Source organism: Anabas testudineus, chromosome 2 (genome assembly GCF_900324465.2).
Source record: "Anabas testudineus chromosome 2, fAnaTes1.2, whole genome shotgun sequence".
NCBI lineage: Eukaryota > Metazoa > Chordata > Actinopteri > Anabantiformes > Anabantidae > Anabas > Anabas testudineus.
Genome location: NC_046611.1, coordinates 13,908,631 through 13,924,211, shown reverse-complemented (window position 1 = coordinate 13,924,211; position 15,581 = coordinate 13,908,631). Strand labels below are relative to the sequence as shown.

The window sequence follows — 15,581 nt, the reverse complement described above, 5'->3', positions numbered from 1 at the left end:
ACACACACACACACACACACACACACACACACACACACACACACACTGTAACAGCTATATGTGGAGGAGGGAGGGACAAGTCATACTTTATATGTGTTGAGACATTTCGATCGGACAGAAGTGGAAAACTCAAGCTGAGGTGAGCGTTTACTCTTCATCTCTTCTCTGACTTATTTACTAGGAAACTTATAATTACTTTATACAGAAACAAACAGGAATAATGAAAGTAAATACTGTGTATCCTGTGTCCTCGCTCCGTTTTTGTTTTTTTCCTTCACTAAAACAATTCGGTCTTTTCCGGCCGACACCACCCAGAAGAAGCAAACACCACTCAGCTGAACGAACGGTGCCGTTAATAAAATTAAAGCTGCGCCACGTTGCGCTCCTGACTGTGGTCGAGAGGGAGGTTTAATATAAACATTATTAGTAAACATTCAGTCCAGTGAGGTGCAAGCGTTCAGCACAACATGGGCAATTTTAATGTGTTTGCTGCAGTGATGTCACATTATATTATATAAAGGTACACAGAGAAACAATTTACATTTTACTTATTTCCCACAAGAAACAACATGCAACAACCTACTGCCTTCACATGTTCTGTGTGAATGTATTCAAAATTCAAGATAAAAAAAAACATTTTATTATTCCCAAAGGGAAATTGATTTGCCTCATTACAGTTGTTCTCAACACAAACAGAAAGAACCAACAAAAATACACATAACCAATAACATCAATAATAAACTATGTGTGTTAGTTTTCTGATTTTGCTGATTCAGATGTTTAACTAAAAGCGAAACAAGTGAAAAGTTAAGCAAAGCCCCTTTTTCTAGTTATCTGTCAAGGTAAAAATAAAGCAGTCTGTTTTCTGTGACTACCAGGGATATATTGATAGATATTTACAAATTACAGAAATATTAGATAATAGCTCAGTACTGACATGCTGCTACTCTGACATGTCTGCATCAATTGTAGAATGAACAGAATCACATCTTAAGTGTTGGTACATATGTCAACTGTCTTTCACACTGACTCTACTGTTTGATTTCACAAGGAGGACAAGATGGTGAAGAAGGAGGACCTCTTAAGGATCCTGGACGATTTAACACATGACGAGTTCGACAAATTCAGTTGGCACGTGAACAGCGAAAATGTGGGTTACGTCCATGGCCGTGGACGTAACCCGGCTGGAGAGTGGATCAAGGCAGAGCGCGTTGGATCTACTGTTGCAGAAACATGACTTAACTCAGGCTGTGGAGGTGATGAAGAGATTTCTAACAGAGATCAAAAGGAACGATCTGGTGGCGTCTTTGTCAAACATCAGCCCAGGAAGAACAGGTCAGTGACACGAACAGAAAGACATCAGTCGTCCAACTCACAGACAGCAGGTCTATGATTTTAATAAAGCTCAGATCTGCTGTCTGATATTGAAATGATAGCGATCACTGCAGACATGAACATGCGGCCACAGACTGCAGCAGAAAAACTGATGCTAAGCAACAACATGGATTTAATAACATTTACTGTTCAGTCTTACACTTGAGCATCACCTGATGGCAGTGGTGTTGTTTTTCTGTTCTCAGATGAGGTGCACCACACCAAGCAGACATGGATATCGACACATGAAGACGTATGTAAAAGCTAACAGAGCTGCAGCTAAATTTACCACTTACTACCAATCTAAATGACTATTTAACTGCAGCAATTGTTAAGTTGTATAAAAAAAAGTTTTTTTTACTACATTTATGATGTTAAAGCTGCAATAATAATAATAATAATTATATATTATAATCTAATATAATGATTATGCAATAATACATTTTCTGACACATTTTCTAAGAAATGAGAGAAAATGGAACCAGACTAGATTTCATGTTTCTTCCCACCACCACTTAATAGGCACAAGTTCTCATTTCAAACTAATATAGAAGGAAGTTACAGGGAAGCCCACCACAGTCACATGCAAGATGAAGTGGGGTGCAATGTTAGCTTAGCTGCTCTTGTTACTATCACTCTTCTTCAAAACAGATGTGATGAAGTTCTCACATCCACCAGAAACATCGATGGACATTTTATTTACTCGGAATCATAGATCAACTTGGAACCTCGTCACTTGCATTATAGTTAAACTCCACGGGAGAATCGGGTCTGGAGGTCAACTCATTTAGCAGAGTTGTGCTGCATGAGCCATCTTCTCACATAGGGAGAAACACCCCAGTGAGGGGCAGGAGCATCTGTGTAGAGTGTGTGGGGGAAATGACATGTCACAGAAGCGGTCACAGTCACTGATTACCTGTGCTTTGTACCACGGGCTCGCAGGATAAAGTCCAGGTAACCTCCAGGCTGTTTGACTCGGCATTAGCGTTCTCAGATGCAGCTCTCTTGGGAAATGTCTAAATATGTTCAGGGCTCTAGTGCATGTCTTAAAACAGCAGCATATGTCATATGTGCTTCTGTTCAAAAGGCAACGACACTGTCAGCTAATAGCTTATGGGAGGAGGCTGGCTGTGGAGGCAAATGTGGTTAGTGATGTAGTTACAGAAACAGGGCGGGACGGACAAGTAGCAAGCTTGTGCCTATAGCCTTGAGTTTTTTGTTTTACTTCAAAGAAAGTTATCTGAATCAAGTTATAGGATTTTTAAAGCACCATAACTGAACCTGTTATTATACTTTGTTAAAATGACCTGATTTCCTGCTTTTTTAATATTTGTGTCTTTCAGATTTATCCTGTGTCTGAGACTTCGAAGGCAAATCGTGTAGCGCTGCTAATCGCTAATAAATACTTTTATGATACATCAACCAGACGTGCAGCTGAGAAAGATGAGAAAAGCATGGAACAACTCCTCCAATATCTGGGATATGAGGTGGTGAAATACAACGATTTGAATGGACAGGTAGATTATGGAAAAGGAAAACATTTCCCTGTTGAAGACTGAACTTCCTGTGCAGTTAAAGTGGAACAATGCTGCTTTTCTTGGCACTCTGACTTTCCTCTCTCTGACTGTTGCTTTGTACCTCACTGTAAGTCTCTTTGGATAAAAGCATCTAACCAAGGACTAAACATAAAGGTTTTTACAACAAATTATTCTTCTTGTTTAGGAGATTGATGAAGCTCTACTGAATTTCTCCAAACATCCAAAACTCACCATGACAGACAGTGTGTTCGTTGTTATCATGTCTCCTGGAGATGGGCTATGGAGACAGTCAGCTGTGGTTGGTGGGGTCCGAAACAAACCAAGTGATGCTGTGTTAGATGTTGAGAAGGTTCACGAGCGTTTGTACACAAAGAACTGTCCTGCACTGATGAACAAACCTAAGATTATCATAATTCAGGCCTGCAGTGAAGGTGATTCCCAGTGAGCAAACACTTACCTCCTAGTTTAAGATGAATATTGACCAGTAAAGTAAAATAACTCTGTAAAACTGTTCTGCATGTTTCAGTGTGGGGTGAAGTAAGGACTTTATCCTTAAATGAGCCCTGGAATGAGATACAAATGAGATTACCCAGAGAAAAGGACTTCTTCTCAATTGTTACCAGCTCACCACCTTGTAAGTTTATCTTTAATAATATTATTTTACATCCATGTGATGCCTCCTGACTCTAAGCTGTACAGCATCGCTGGTCTCACCACCGTCTTGAACACATTTACTTTCATTCTCGCTGATTATCTTTTATCACATAACACACCTGACACTTTTCTCCACCCGTTCCATCCTGCTTCCACATGCCTCTTCACCTCTTCACCACACTCTCTATTGCTCTGAACCATTGACCCTAAATACTTCTTTATCTCTGCTCCCTGTAACCTCACTGTTCTACTTGGTTCCCTCTGACTCACACTTATGTATTTTCTGTCCGCCTCCACCTCTCATATATTTTCCTCCACCTGCTCCCTTCCTTCAACACAGATTACATCTAAACATGATGTAATGTCATCTGTCAGCCTGTCCATCACCAGAGCAGCGCTGTATTTAAATGAGGATTTTAAATGTTTTACTGTTATCTGTCTCGAAGTTTAGAGAATAATCAGTATAAACACAAGAGGAAATTTGATGCAGAGGAATTAAAACTGGAAAGGCTAATAATTAATCACAGCACTGAAATATCCGTATTTCAGGAAGAAATGCTTTATGGAAAGATAGCTCCCATAACTCTTGAGGAACCAGCAACTGCATAAAAGTCACATTTGATCTAATTTAGTGCATGCAGTGGATGCAAACCATATTCAAAAGACTGAGGTCAGAAGGCACACACAGGATGAACACATTGGACTACCTGGAATCAAGCTGAAGTACCTAACTGTCTAACTGTGCCAGGTAGACACAATGTGTGTCAGTGTGTTTCCTTCTTACACCAGCAGCTCTTACCACAGCTCCAATGTTAGTCAAAGGTTCTGCTCACCGTGTTGAACAGACACACCCTCATTAATTCTTTATGTATGCTGATAACTAATTTTAACCTTTACCACATATAGTCTCTGCTCAGTCCTTACCCTTTTACTAAACACTATGGTAGAGGTAATTCTTTTTTCTGTGTCTTTTAAAAAAAGTTTCTGAACATGACCTGATGGAGCCATCTCTACCACTCAGAGGCATGCAAGAGATTGTTACATGTATTTTGTGTGTGTGAGAAAATAATATATGTTTAACAAATATAGTATACTAAATATACTAAAAATATGCTTTTTGATGACGTGACGATGATAAGAAGTGTTAAAGACAACACACGTACATGTCTACCTCAAAAAACTATTTTAATTTACCATCAAAGCAACTAGATACACCAGCTTCAGTCTGACTATACTCTAATGAAATGTTTATATCAATAAGGTGTTTTATTAGTAGATTTTGATGCAGATACTTTAATTCACTAATGTGGGTCAGAAATGTAATGGTTATGTCTTCACAGACAATGAAAAAGAGGCAAAAAGGCCTGAAACAGCTACTGCAGAGAGGAAAAACAATAATTACTGAAAGTACTGAAAACAACATATATTGTTTTTGTCTTACAGACATCGGCCAATACAAATCTTCGTTCATCCAGTGTATTGTCCGAGTGTTCAACAGCTGTGTATGTGAGGACCACATTGAGGAACTGTTTACAAAAGTGAGTTTTAGTAGAGGAAGTTGCTAATAGCTGACTGGTCATAATAATCTGATAGATCACTATAATGTCAGTGGTCATAATGATGATGTTTTTAACCTTGGAAACATTTTATATGGTTTGTTTAAACCACACAGGTCATCGAACATTATGAAGAGTTCAATAGTTGGAGGCTGCCTATACAGAGATGCACACTGTCAAAACATTTTTACCTTTTTCCAGAAGACTTTTCACAAAAAGGTGAGTGAAGAACAACCTGTTAATTAATGAATCATTAATGAGTCATTCCTGATTTACTCTGAATCAAGAACTGCATCGTAGACAGTGACGAGTGGCTACAGAACAGACTGGGAAACCCTACAGTGCAACAATGAATCAGTAAAGTCTCACATACTGTTTCTGCTAAACCATCTTCACAGGTCGTTCCTAATTAACTCTTTTTTGTTATTAATTTCCACCAAGTGTTTACTGTTGATTTGTTCAGAACAAATTTATGTTTTTGACCTTTTTTTTTGAGCATTAAAATCCATTTGAGACAAACAATCCCAATAATAAATAATAATAATAAGTGTTTCTAGTATAGTTTTAGTATAATTTATTGTCTGTTCTTTTATCGGGTTCCTTTTATCTAGTTTTAGGACTCAAGAAAATAGGATTATGTCCATAGCCACCATGGTATCACTAGGTGTAGCACTTTTCTAAAGATATTTACAAGGTTAACAAAGGATGTGTCGGACATTAACATTTCTAAAGTATAAAGTAAAACTAAATCGGTTTGCTGACAAAGTGATCAACACATGAATTGATAATTAGCATGATGTTTAGTTGTAGTTCCTGCTGCTGTGATTGTAGTTTAAACTCACTTTTTCACCACTACATGTTTTCTGTTTGGTTTGTCTGCTGATTATCGAGCACATGGATTTTTTTCTTGTTCATATTGCAGGTATTGGTGCTGCATGGACTCAGAGTGTCCCGGCAGAACAGAGGCTGCTTTCTGCCAGGACACAGTTTGTCCACAGAGTATCTGAAACTCTTCTAGATCAGCTGCTAAAAACACTCCTGGAGTGTAGGGTGATAACTGAGGATGAAGTTGAGGAAGTTGCTGAAACAGAGATCAGAGCGGTGAAAGCACAAATGCTGATCGACACGGTGCGAAGAAAAGGATCTAAAGCCAGTTCAGCTCTGATCGCTGCTCTCTGGGAGGAGGCTCCACGGCTTTCTACTGAGCTGAAGTTGATTCCAGGTAGACACAGTGGGTGTCAGTGTGTTTCCTTCTTATAGCAACATCTTTTATTCATACCTGCCACCAGCAGCTCTTAGCACAGCTTCAATGTTAATCAAAGGTTCTGCCTTCTCCCACCGTGTTGGACAGACACACCCTCATTAGTTCTTTATGTGTGCTGATGCCTAATTTTAACCTTTACCACATATAGTCTCTGCTCAGTCTTCTGACTTCATCTCTGACTCAGATCTGACAAGGTGTAACTGTAAACGTCTGCTGTGTTTTCTCCTCGGCAGGCGACTCTGAAGTCAGAAAGACTGACATGAAAACAAACCAGAAAGAGGTGAGAGAAAAAAAAACCTTGTATCCTGATAATCTCAACACTCAACACTCACACACCTTCTGCAAAGAGCTTTTGGCACTAGTTCTTTGCACAATGGAAATGATTAAGGTTTAGTTGCTAACACTAGTTGGATGTGTTGGATGTTATCAAGCTTAAATTCAAAATATATCAAAATCAGTTTGTGTCCGCTCCTGTTATTAGTAGTTGTTGCAGCTGCAGTTTAAGATACATATGGACACACATGTATGCTGTTTTTCCATTATTTAGAAACTGCTGTATTGATGGTTAGAGTTGTGTTTGTTCCTGTGATCTGATTGGCTGATGTGTGCAATGTCTTATGCATGGGAAAGGGAAAATCTTTACATTGTGTATGAAAACTGACAGACTACATGTATTTAGCTTTAATCAGCCCAGATGAGCAGTATGGCCATTTTAGTGCAGAAGATTATAATGGTTTTGTTTTCTTGAATGTTTGGACTAAATGCAGTGCAAGTCTATTGTTTTTCTGCTGAGGTGTCATGTTCAATAACTGCAGGCTACAGAATCTTCTTCACACCACTCAGACGTCTTCTGTCGTCTTTTCTTTCTGACCGGTATAATGTGCTTTTTATGTTTGGACTTCAGTGTTTTTTAGTTATTTTTGTGTGTCTTCCTGAATTCCAGCCTCCATCAAGCTTCACACCTGAACTGCAAACTGAATCTGCACAAGTCTTATACAGGTAATTAGCAAAGTTTTCTCCAGAATCCAAGTGACATGTCAGGAGTTGATCTGGCCTCAGCTTGTGCCTGGATAGATGGTCTCATAGATACCTGTCCCCATTTGTTTGGTCTGATTGTGGTGTAGACACAATGCAGATGTCTTTTCTCACACATAAACAGAATATGCAGGAAGTGATGGTACACAGGTGTCTTCTAGAGATAGCTTCATTCTCATGAGTGAAGTGATCAGGAGGAGACTAAATATAAAATAATAGACATAATATTAATTCAAATCAGTTTTATTTATATAGCGCCAAATCACAACAGAAGTCATCTCAAGGCACTTTGCAGTGTTTACGGTTTAAGACCTTAAAAAATATAACTGTATACAGAATTATATAGAAAACTCAACAACCCCCCTGAGCAGCACTAGGAGATAGTGGGGAGGAAAAGATCCCTTCACAGGAAGAAACCTCCAGAAAAACCAGGATCAGGGTGGGCGACCATCTGCCGTGACTGGTTGCTACAGCTCAATAGCGGCATAGTGAGAGATGGACAGATACCAGGGAGCATGATAGCAAAGAGGTAGCATAAAGTAACAGCTAAGAAACATCACCAAGGACAGATGGCACAACTCAGCTAAAATGGCAGCTCAACATATTTGCAGTATAGCAGCAGACAGTGCAGGGACTTAAAGTTGCACTCGAATTTATTCAACCTTCATTGTAAATTAAGTTTTTTTGGCAAAACTTACAAAACTTCACCTGGTTTCAGTGAAATAATCATAACTGTTGCAGTCTCAAAATTATTCAGCCCCTTCATGACTATCCTCAGTACACATCATCCATTTGCTGTTGACCTGCTGCAAACATGATTCATAGTCCCACAGAACAGAATGGCTCAGTCCATCCCAAATGCGGTCAGAGGAGGGGGCAACATTTATATGATTGCATTAGGTGGTGACTCTTCATTACCTGTAGGTGTCACTGTCTCTGTATGTCTTTGTGTCAGCTGTCAGATAGACTGGCGACTACACCAGGAATTAGCCACCTTCACATAAGAAAGCTGGGATTCCAGCCTCTCTGTGACCTATGAAACAGGAAGTGGTGTCATTATATTATTATGTAGCATATCCCAGTGTGGTCTTTAGCAGTGCATTATTATCAATGGTCATGGCCAAACATTTTGGCTTTTGGTTTTTGAGATTTGTTTTTACACATTTATGTGGTATATTAATAGCCAACGTAATAAACACAACCTTTTTTTGTTTTTCATTTTCCAAGTCAGGGTGTAATAATGTAGGTTTGTTGTGCTCATGTAGATCTTCCATGTCCTACAGGTTCAGGTGTCCTGGTCCAGGTGTGTTCCAGTGTTCTTTGACTGGACTGGTGTTTGATATGGCTCAGGAGGCAGAGCTGCTGTACAGGACTATCCAGTGGAAGGATGGCCTCCTCCAACCAGCTGGGAAGACGCCTGCAGGGCCTCTGTTTAGTATCGAGTGTTCTGAAGATGCTTTGTGTCAGCTTCACCTCCCACACTGTGAAACAGAGAATGGTAAGAAAATGTTTTACTTACCCCAACAGGTTGGAGAGTTCATCACAATCTGTGTAGATGTAGATGAGAAAAGTTCAGTCACTAAAAATCTCAATTTATCTTAATTCTTTTCACGTTTTCACAGTTATGTGTGCTAAAGGTCTGCTGTCCGTCGTCCACGTGACTGATGATGGAATGAGTTTCCTCGAGCCGCTGGAGGTCACAGACACTCATGTGGTTGTTGATGTTCCTCATCTCTCTGCCTTTGGTCTGGTCTGGGCTTTGGAGGTTTTAGCAAAGATTTGGGACTACAAGAAACCAATTAGTGGCCAAGTTTTGCTGTTCCTTGATCCACCACACCTAGAAACACAAAAGCAAAATCTCAATGTGTTCCTCCTGCCATTGAACATCCCTCTGGAAGAGGTAAAGATTTCTGAAATGTTACAGCTTCACTTTCAGTCCAAACTAATCAGTATTTGTTGTTTGTCAGTGAGACAGACGAGCAAACAGGTAACCAAACAATACCGTTGAAAAGTAATGTTTTTATTTTTTTTGTAAAAGACAGTGTTAGTGATACAGTTGGATCTCTTCTAAATGTTGGATCAATACTGACAATAACTGTATAGAAATTGCATTACTAGCACTCTCAGGGGTTGGGCCAAATTGCAATGGATCACTGTGGTCTTGTGTTATGTGTTGTCTTGTTCTAAAATCAACAGGTAATACACAGGTAAAAATGCTCCATCTGAGCTGAATTCCCGAGTGTATGGCAGGATGTCTGCTCTGTTGACTTTAGAAAGTTCAGCGCTGGAACTGATGTACATCATTCGGTCAACAGTTTTAATGGTAGTAATAGTGTAGTTATAATCTCTACTCAGAAATAAGATCATATGAGTATAATCCCCCTACCTTTAACCAAGAGTCGACGTTATAGTAGAAATGATTTCAATCATAAATTTAGCTAAATCTGTGGCTATAACAGTTGTCCAGACAAAGTCTGAAGAATTAAACACACGTTATAAGGCTGCAAAGTTTGTAACTCCACTGTAGAAAAGACTAGATCAGTCTAGACTTTCTGTCTTTGATGTAGGCCAGTGAATAACTTTTAACATTGTCAAGTAAACATGAATTCCCAGAGTTCCAGTGAATTACTTTAATTTAAACTACTACACTAAGATGGTAAATAATACACTAGATGTTGTCATGTTCTCAAGGTGAAAGTCCAACATGAAGAATCCAAGTACATCAAGACTTCTTGTAAATGCAAACTGATAAAAGATCAGCTTTACACTGTTCACTGTCCGACTGCCGATATAATCCAGCCCAAGGTCAGTATTTCAACTAAGAACACAGTCCCCTCCAAAAGTATTGTAATGGTCAGACTTAATATGTGTTTGCTGTACACTAATAGCATTTAGGTTTGTGATTGACAGAATAATTTTCCTTGTACGTACAGTCAAAGATTAAATTATTAGCCACCTTTCTGAAACTGTACAAAACCCTTTCCCTGAAAATGACTATAATCAAAAGTGCTTATGATTTAGCTGCTTCCTAAAGAACAAAGACAAAATCTCCTCTTAATTTGATAAAGATATTTTACTATTAAGCAGAATTCAAACAAGAAAAGACAAAAATGTCTGGGCCACAGATTCAAAATAGGATTGGGCTCTCAGAGAGGGTTGCTCAGTGCACCAGTGGTTTCTTTCTTTTTCAAGACATTTCACCTTGCTGTATTGGCTATGCCCAATGTTTGTGCAGTGATGTTAATCTCAGATTCAATAAATAGCTCTCTGGTTTTCATATTAATTTTCTTTTTTTCATATAATAACTGCAGTCAGGTAAAAACTGATCTTAAACCCAAATCAGTGAACAGCAAACACAGATGAATTAAACTTGCCATTACAATACTTTTGGAGGAAAATACATGTGAATGAAGTACTGTAACAGGGTTCATAAAATTTGATTTTGTTTAAATCTAGTTTGCTTTTGAAACTATAAATATTCTAACACTGTGCTACTGATTTTCAGGAAGAAGAATTTGACCTGAACTATGGACCAAACTACCACCCAATGTTTCAGCTTCGTCTGTCTATAGAAACTAAAGAAGTGACCGTAACGGTCAGAGACCAAACAGAAACAGACGTCTGGAAGCGTGTAGCTGATCTGACTTGTAAATCCTTCATCCACCTTTAAGAAAGGATATTATAGATTAACCAATGACGACTTTGTCCTGGTTTCCATTCTTCTTTAGCTGCTTTAATTCACTTTCTGTAATCAGTTTTAAAACGTGTATGAAAGTCATAACGAGTCAAGCCTGTGTCATAAAGAAAAAGCATTTCTGTCATGATAAACAGCATATCCTTTTGTTGATTCAACTAAACAATACATTTAAATACATAGCCATAATGATTTTATTAATATATTAGAAATAATTTATTATGTTATTTTTAACATTTATAGATTATGATGGAGCCCAGATGGTGTCATGAAGCATGTAAAACTCTCTCGGTTTAATAATAATTAGCATTGGGTTTTTTTATTTGTACTATTATTAGTTTTTTAATTTATACAGCTGTTTTTAAACTGCTGAATTAAGCTCTATAGTGTATGAGTAATATAATCATATATATATATATATATATATATGTATATATATATCCATTAATGCTTCATTGCTTCTGATAACTTTTAGTAGCAGCTCCTGTTGCTTCATTGATTATCATTGTAGTTACAACTCAGCAGAAGAATTCAATATTTATTCAGTTTTGTCATTCACAATCTTGGCCACCTGGTTTTTGAAAACAAGAACTTTTCTTCTTTATCTTCCAGGTCCAGCAGTGGCTCTGAATGTCCCAGCAGAACAGACACTCTTTTCTATCAGGACCCAGTTTATCGAAAGCGTATCTGAACCTGTTCTACATAAGCTGTTGAATAAACTCCTGCAGTGTACGGTGATAACTGATGAAGAACTGGAGGTAATTGCTGTAACACAGACAAGAGCAGAAAAAGCTCGAGTGTTGATCGACACCGTGCGAAGAAAAGGATCAGAAGCCATTTCAGCTCTCCTCACTGCTCTCTGTGAGGTGGATCCGTGTCTTTCGAAAAAACTGAACTTGAACCAGAGACAGAGTAGGCCAGTGTGGACCAGGAGCAGGAGTTTGTGGTCGGACTTGTGTCGTCTTCTGTGATTAAATATGTTGCAGAAGAAGAGACACACGGCCTGGATGCTTGTGTGCTTGAGAGAAAAACAGCAAGGTCGAGAGATTCAGATACTTAATAAACTGACAAGAATTGAAACCAACCCACCAGTCAGGTAGTGGTAACACATACACATCCTGCCACTAATTGAAAGTTTAGATATATACTGTATTTAAGTTTTAGGTTTGGATTTAAAAACCTCCACAGAGTGAGACTGGGTGTAGTAGGAAAGGGCCCTGTAGCCTGGTGACTTCTGACAGGAGCCCTGCATTCAGAGAGCACGAGATGGAGTGTGTGTGGAGTATAAAGGGGCACTTTCATTTAAAATGTAATATGTATTTAGAAGCACCTTAAAATCGGATCTGACTTTAATAGAGAGCCAGTGAAAGGAAACTAAGGTTGTTGTAATGCTTGATATCTGCCTGCACAATGATATGCAGTGGAATGCTTAATAAAATAAAAATACAAATATAATAGAAAATATACACTTACGATGAAAAATGTCAATATACACATAATTACAATATGTATAATTTTGCTATATAATAGAATAAAAATATGAGTGTATGAGGTGCTAAATGTAGAAATTATTCAGGATAAAAGTTAAAGTTAAATTACAGCTGAGACAAGTGTGCAACTTGATGAGTAACATCCTGACTTGATGTCTTAGCAGGAATATAGGGCGAATGCTTATTGTGAGAGTGAGCTACACTCCTACAATACACTACAGTACAGAATTCAGAAGATATTTGAGTGAATGGCCTTTATTATCACAGGTAACACACTGTTAGTTTCACAGGGGACAGTTCGCTCTCCCTTCCTCTTCACCGACTATCATCATAATCATTCCTTATGTTTTTATTCCGCCCTGTTCTATTATTATTGAGCTATTTCATTCAGCTTTTGATATTCGCTGTATACATTTGATCTTCTTGTATTCGTTTTTTTTTTTTTTCTTTTGTATTAATGAAGAGCTACTCTGTCAAAACAGTTTCCCTCTGGGATTAATAAAGTTTTTAAAATATTTAAGTATAAGAGTGATTGCTCTTCTTATGTGTGGATCTTTGCATGTGAAACGAGGTCTGCCTGTTTGATTGGTGGTCTCAGGAGGAGGAGCCCATGTTCATGTTTGTGCTGAAGTTCTCCAACACAAAGCTGTGTTCAAGTCACTGCTATAATTTTAGAGTCTGTTGCTGTAGTTAAATGAGCCAGAACTTACAGTAGTTGTTCACTCAGAAAAATAAAAGTTGTTGGACCAAGGTAGTACCAAAAACATAAAACAGACATTTAAATGTCTAAGACATTTAAACAAAAGCTCAAGAAATGTTTGTAGTCCTAAACTAGTTTTTTTGTTTTTTTTTTAAAAGGAACATATAGGTATAGGTGCTATCACTACTCAACACTAACCTATAAAACACAGAGAAAACAACAATAATAATAATAATAATAATAATCATAACATACGCTATTGATCACCTTGGGGAAATTGTTGTTTGGACAGCTGCAATGGATGACAGCGCTTCTTTGGGTTTGTCAGTGTCTGGACAGCAGCACCACCTCCTGAGCAAGAGAACAAATCTGCGTATCATTTTAACATAGCTGTTGTCCTTTGGGGTTTAAGTTTACTTATCACATTTGAACATTGAAGTGAATCATAACTAAATTGAAAACCTTTCTGCTCCACTGCTCATTCAAATCTTTTTATTTCCCTCTACTTTTTCCCAGCAGGGTTTTAAAAAGTTGTTTGTGAGACGATTTGGGCTATATAGGTATTTTAACCTTTAATGCTGCTCGTGGAGTTGAACAGTAAATTTAATCCAAACTTTTGAGAGCAGCATTTGTTGCTGACTAACTCTAACCAAAATCTAATAATAAAAATGAGTGCTTCTTACATGTATTATAAACCATTGTTAATATTTTAATATTTCTGTATTGTTTAGATTTAAATTGTTTTATTCATCTGTTCCTTTTCTAAAATCTCTGTATAGCATTCATTGCTATAAAAAGATTAGACATCCTCCTCCCTTCCCTTCCTACCTACTTGATAACCTTTAACAACAAAATCTAATGTTTCCTGCACACATTTAATCTTTTTTTTTTTTTTTTACCACAGGACTTTTCAAGCCAGAAATGCTGCTTCTTCCTTGGAGTTCTCTGGCAGTTGGCACCGTTATTGCTGCATTACCGCCACCTACTGGATTTATTCATCTCTTTTTCCCTTTTCTATGTTTTTTTCTTTATTCGTTTGAGAAAAAGTTTTTTTTTCAGGAAATTAAATCGACATTTCCTGGTCTCCATCATATCCTAATATCAAGCAGCTCTGTAACAACCCCTACTATCTGCATTTTTTTTAAACATTTCCTTTTCTACAGGACATTAAAATGTGCTGTGTTGTCTGTATTTTTTGACACTGATTACATTCACCAGAGGGATGTTTCCTGATGATAAAATGTAGGAGGTGCAGCTGCAGGCTGTTTAGGCTATGTCCAATTTCTAATTGCTTTATACTGTTTTTACCTATTCCTTCTTTTATTTCTTACTCCTCCACTGCTTTCTCTCTCTGATTCTGAGAGCTAGAAATTGGATTCAGCATTGTCAACTTGATTTTTTATCCATTAATTCCTTCTTAAGATGTGCACATCTACACATCGTAGCAGTCCGAGTAGCATTTCTCCTCCAACTTATCATTACCCACACATTGCCACTTTTTTCTTTCCAGTCCCCTAAATACTAAGCATTTACTTAGGGGGGAATGTGTATGGAAAATTTATACTAACACAACGGGTAATTACCACATGTAAGAGCTGGTACAAAGAGAAAACCCCAACCCTAACCCATCAACTCAAATTACCCTGTAATTTTGTCTGGTTTATATTGGCATATCGCAAATGTAATGGTGTATTTCTAGGAAAATTATTTCAAGAGAAACGTCTATTACACATGACGTGAAGTTACAGTTGTAATTAGCCAAGGTTTCTGTTGGTAAAAACCAAATTATTTACTAAGTATCTAAAATTTAACAAGTTATTGGAATTACTTACATTTACATTTAGTCATTTTGCAGATGCTTTTATCCAAAGCGACTTACAAGTGAGGAACAAGGCTAGGGTAGAAAAGTTTTTTTTTTTTTTTTAATTACAAAGGAAGATGCGGAAGAGTTCTGTTTTCCAGCAGTTTTTTTTTTTTTTTTTTTTAAAGATTGCAAGTGAGGTGGCTGAGCGTGCAGAGGTTTATTTTATAATTTACCTTGTATTTACCTAGTAACAAGCAGGGTAAGCTTTCCTCTTATGACATGGTACAGCAACTCGAGGGTATTTTCTTGTAGACTTTTTGAGAGTAAATGAGATTCAGAGTATTTGATTGATTTATCAGAAGAATAAAAATGATCGCAAAACAAACTGTGAATGAAACTTATAAAATAAGAGAGAGAACTCACTTCACCAACAACCTGACATAAGGGAGCAGGCTACATAACATACAATGAT

General features: G+C 37.7%; 1 protein-coding gene across 1 annotated transcript; it reads left to right on the top strand.

Moving 5' to 3' along the window:
• Positions 1–25: 25 nt before the first annotated feature.
• LOC113163525 lies at positions 26–13,125 on the top strand. Its single transcript, XM_026362256.1, has 16 exons — positions 26–139; positions 1,052–1,335; positions 1,581–1,627; positions 2,718–2,891; positions 3,097–3,343; positions 3,439–3,546; positions 5,010–5,104; positions 5,239–5,341; positions 6,045–6,344; positions 6,620–6,666; positions 7,330–7,385; positions 8,705–8,919; positions 9,044–9,321; positions 10,113–10,226; positions 10,927–11,068; positions 11,728–13,125. Exons 2-16 carry the CDS (start codon positions 1,149–1,151, stop codon positions 12,084–12,086), a joined length of 2,472 nt encoding a protein of 823 aa, XP_026218041.1. The 5' UTR covers positions 26–139; positions 1,052–1,148; the 3' UTR covers positions 12,087–13,125.
• Positions 13,126–15,581: the final 2,456 nt, after the last annotated feature.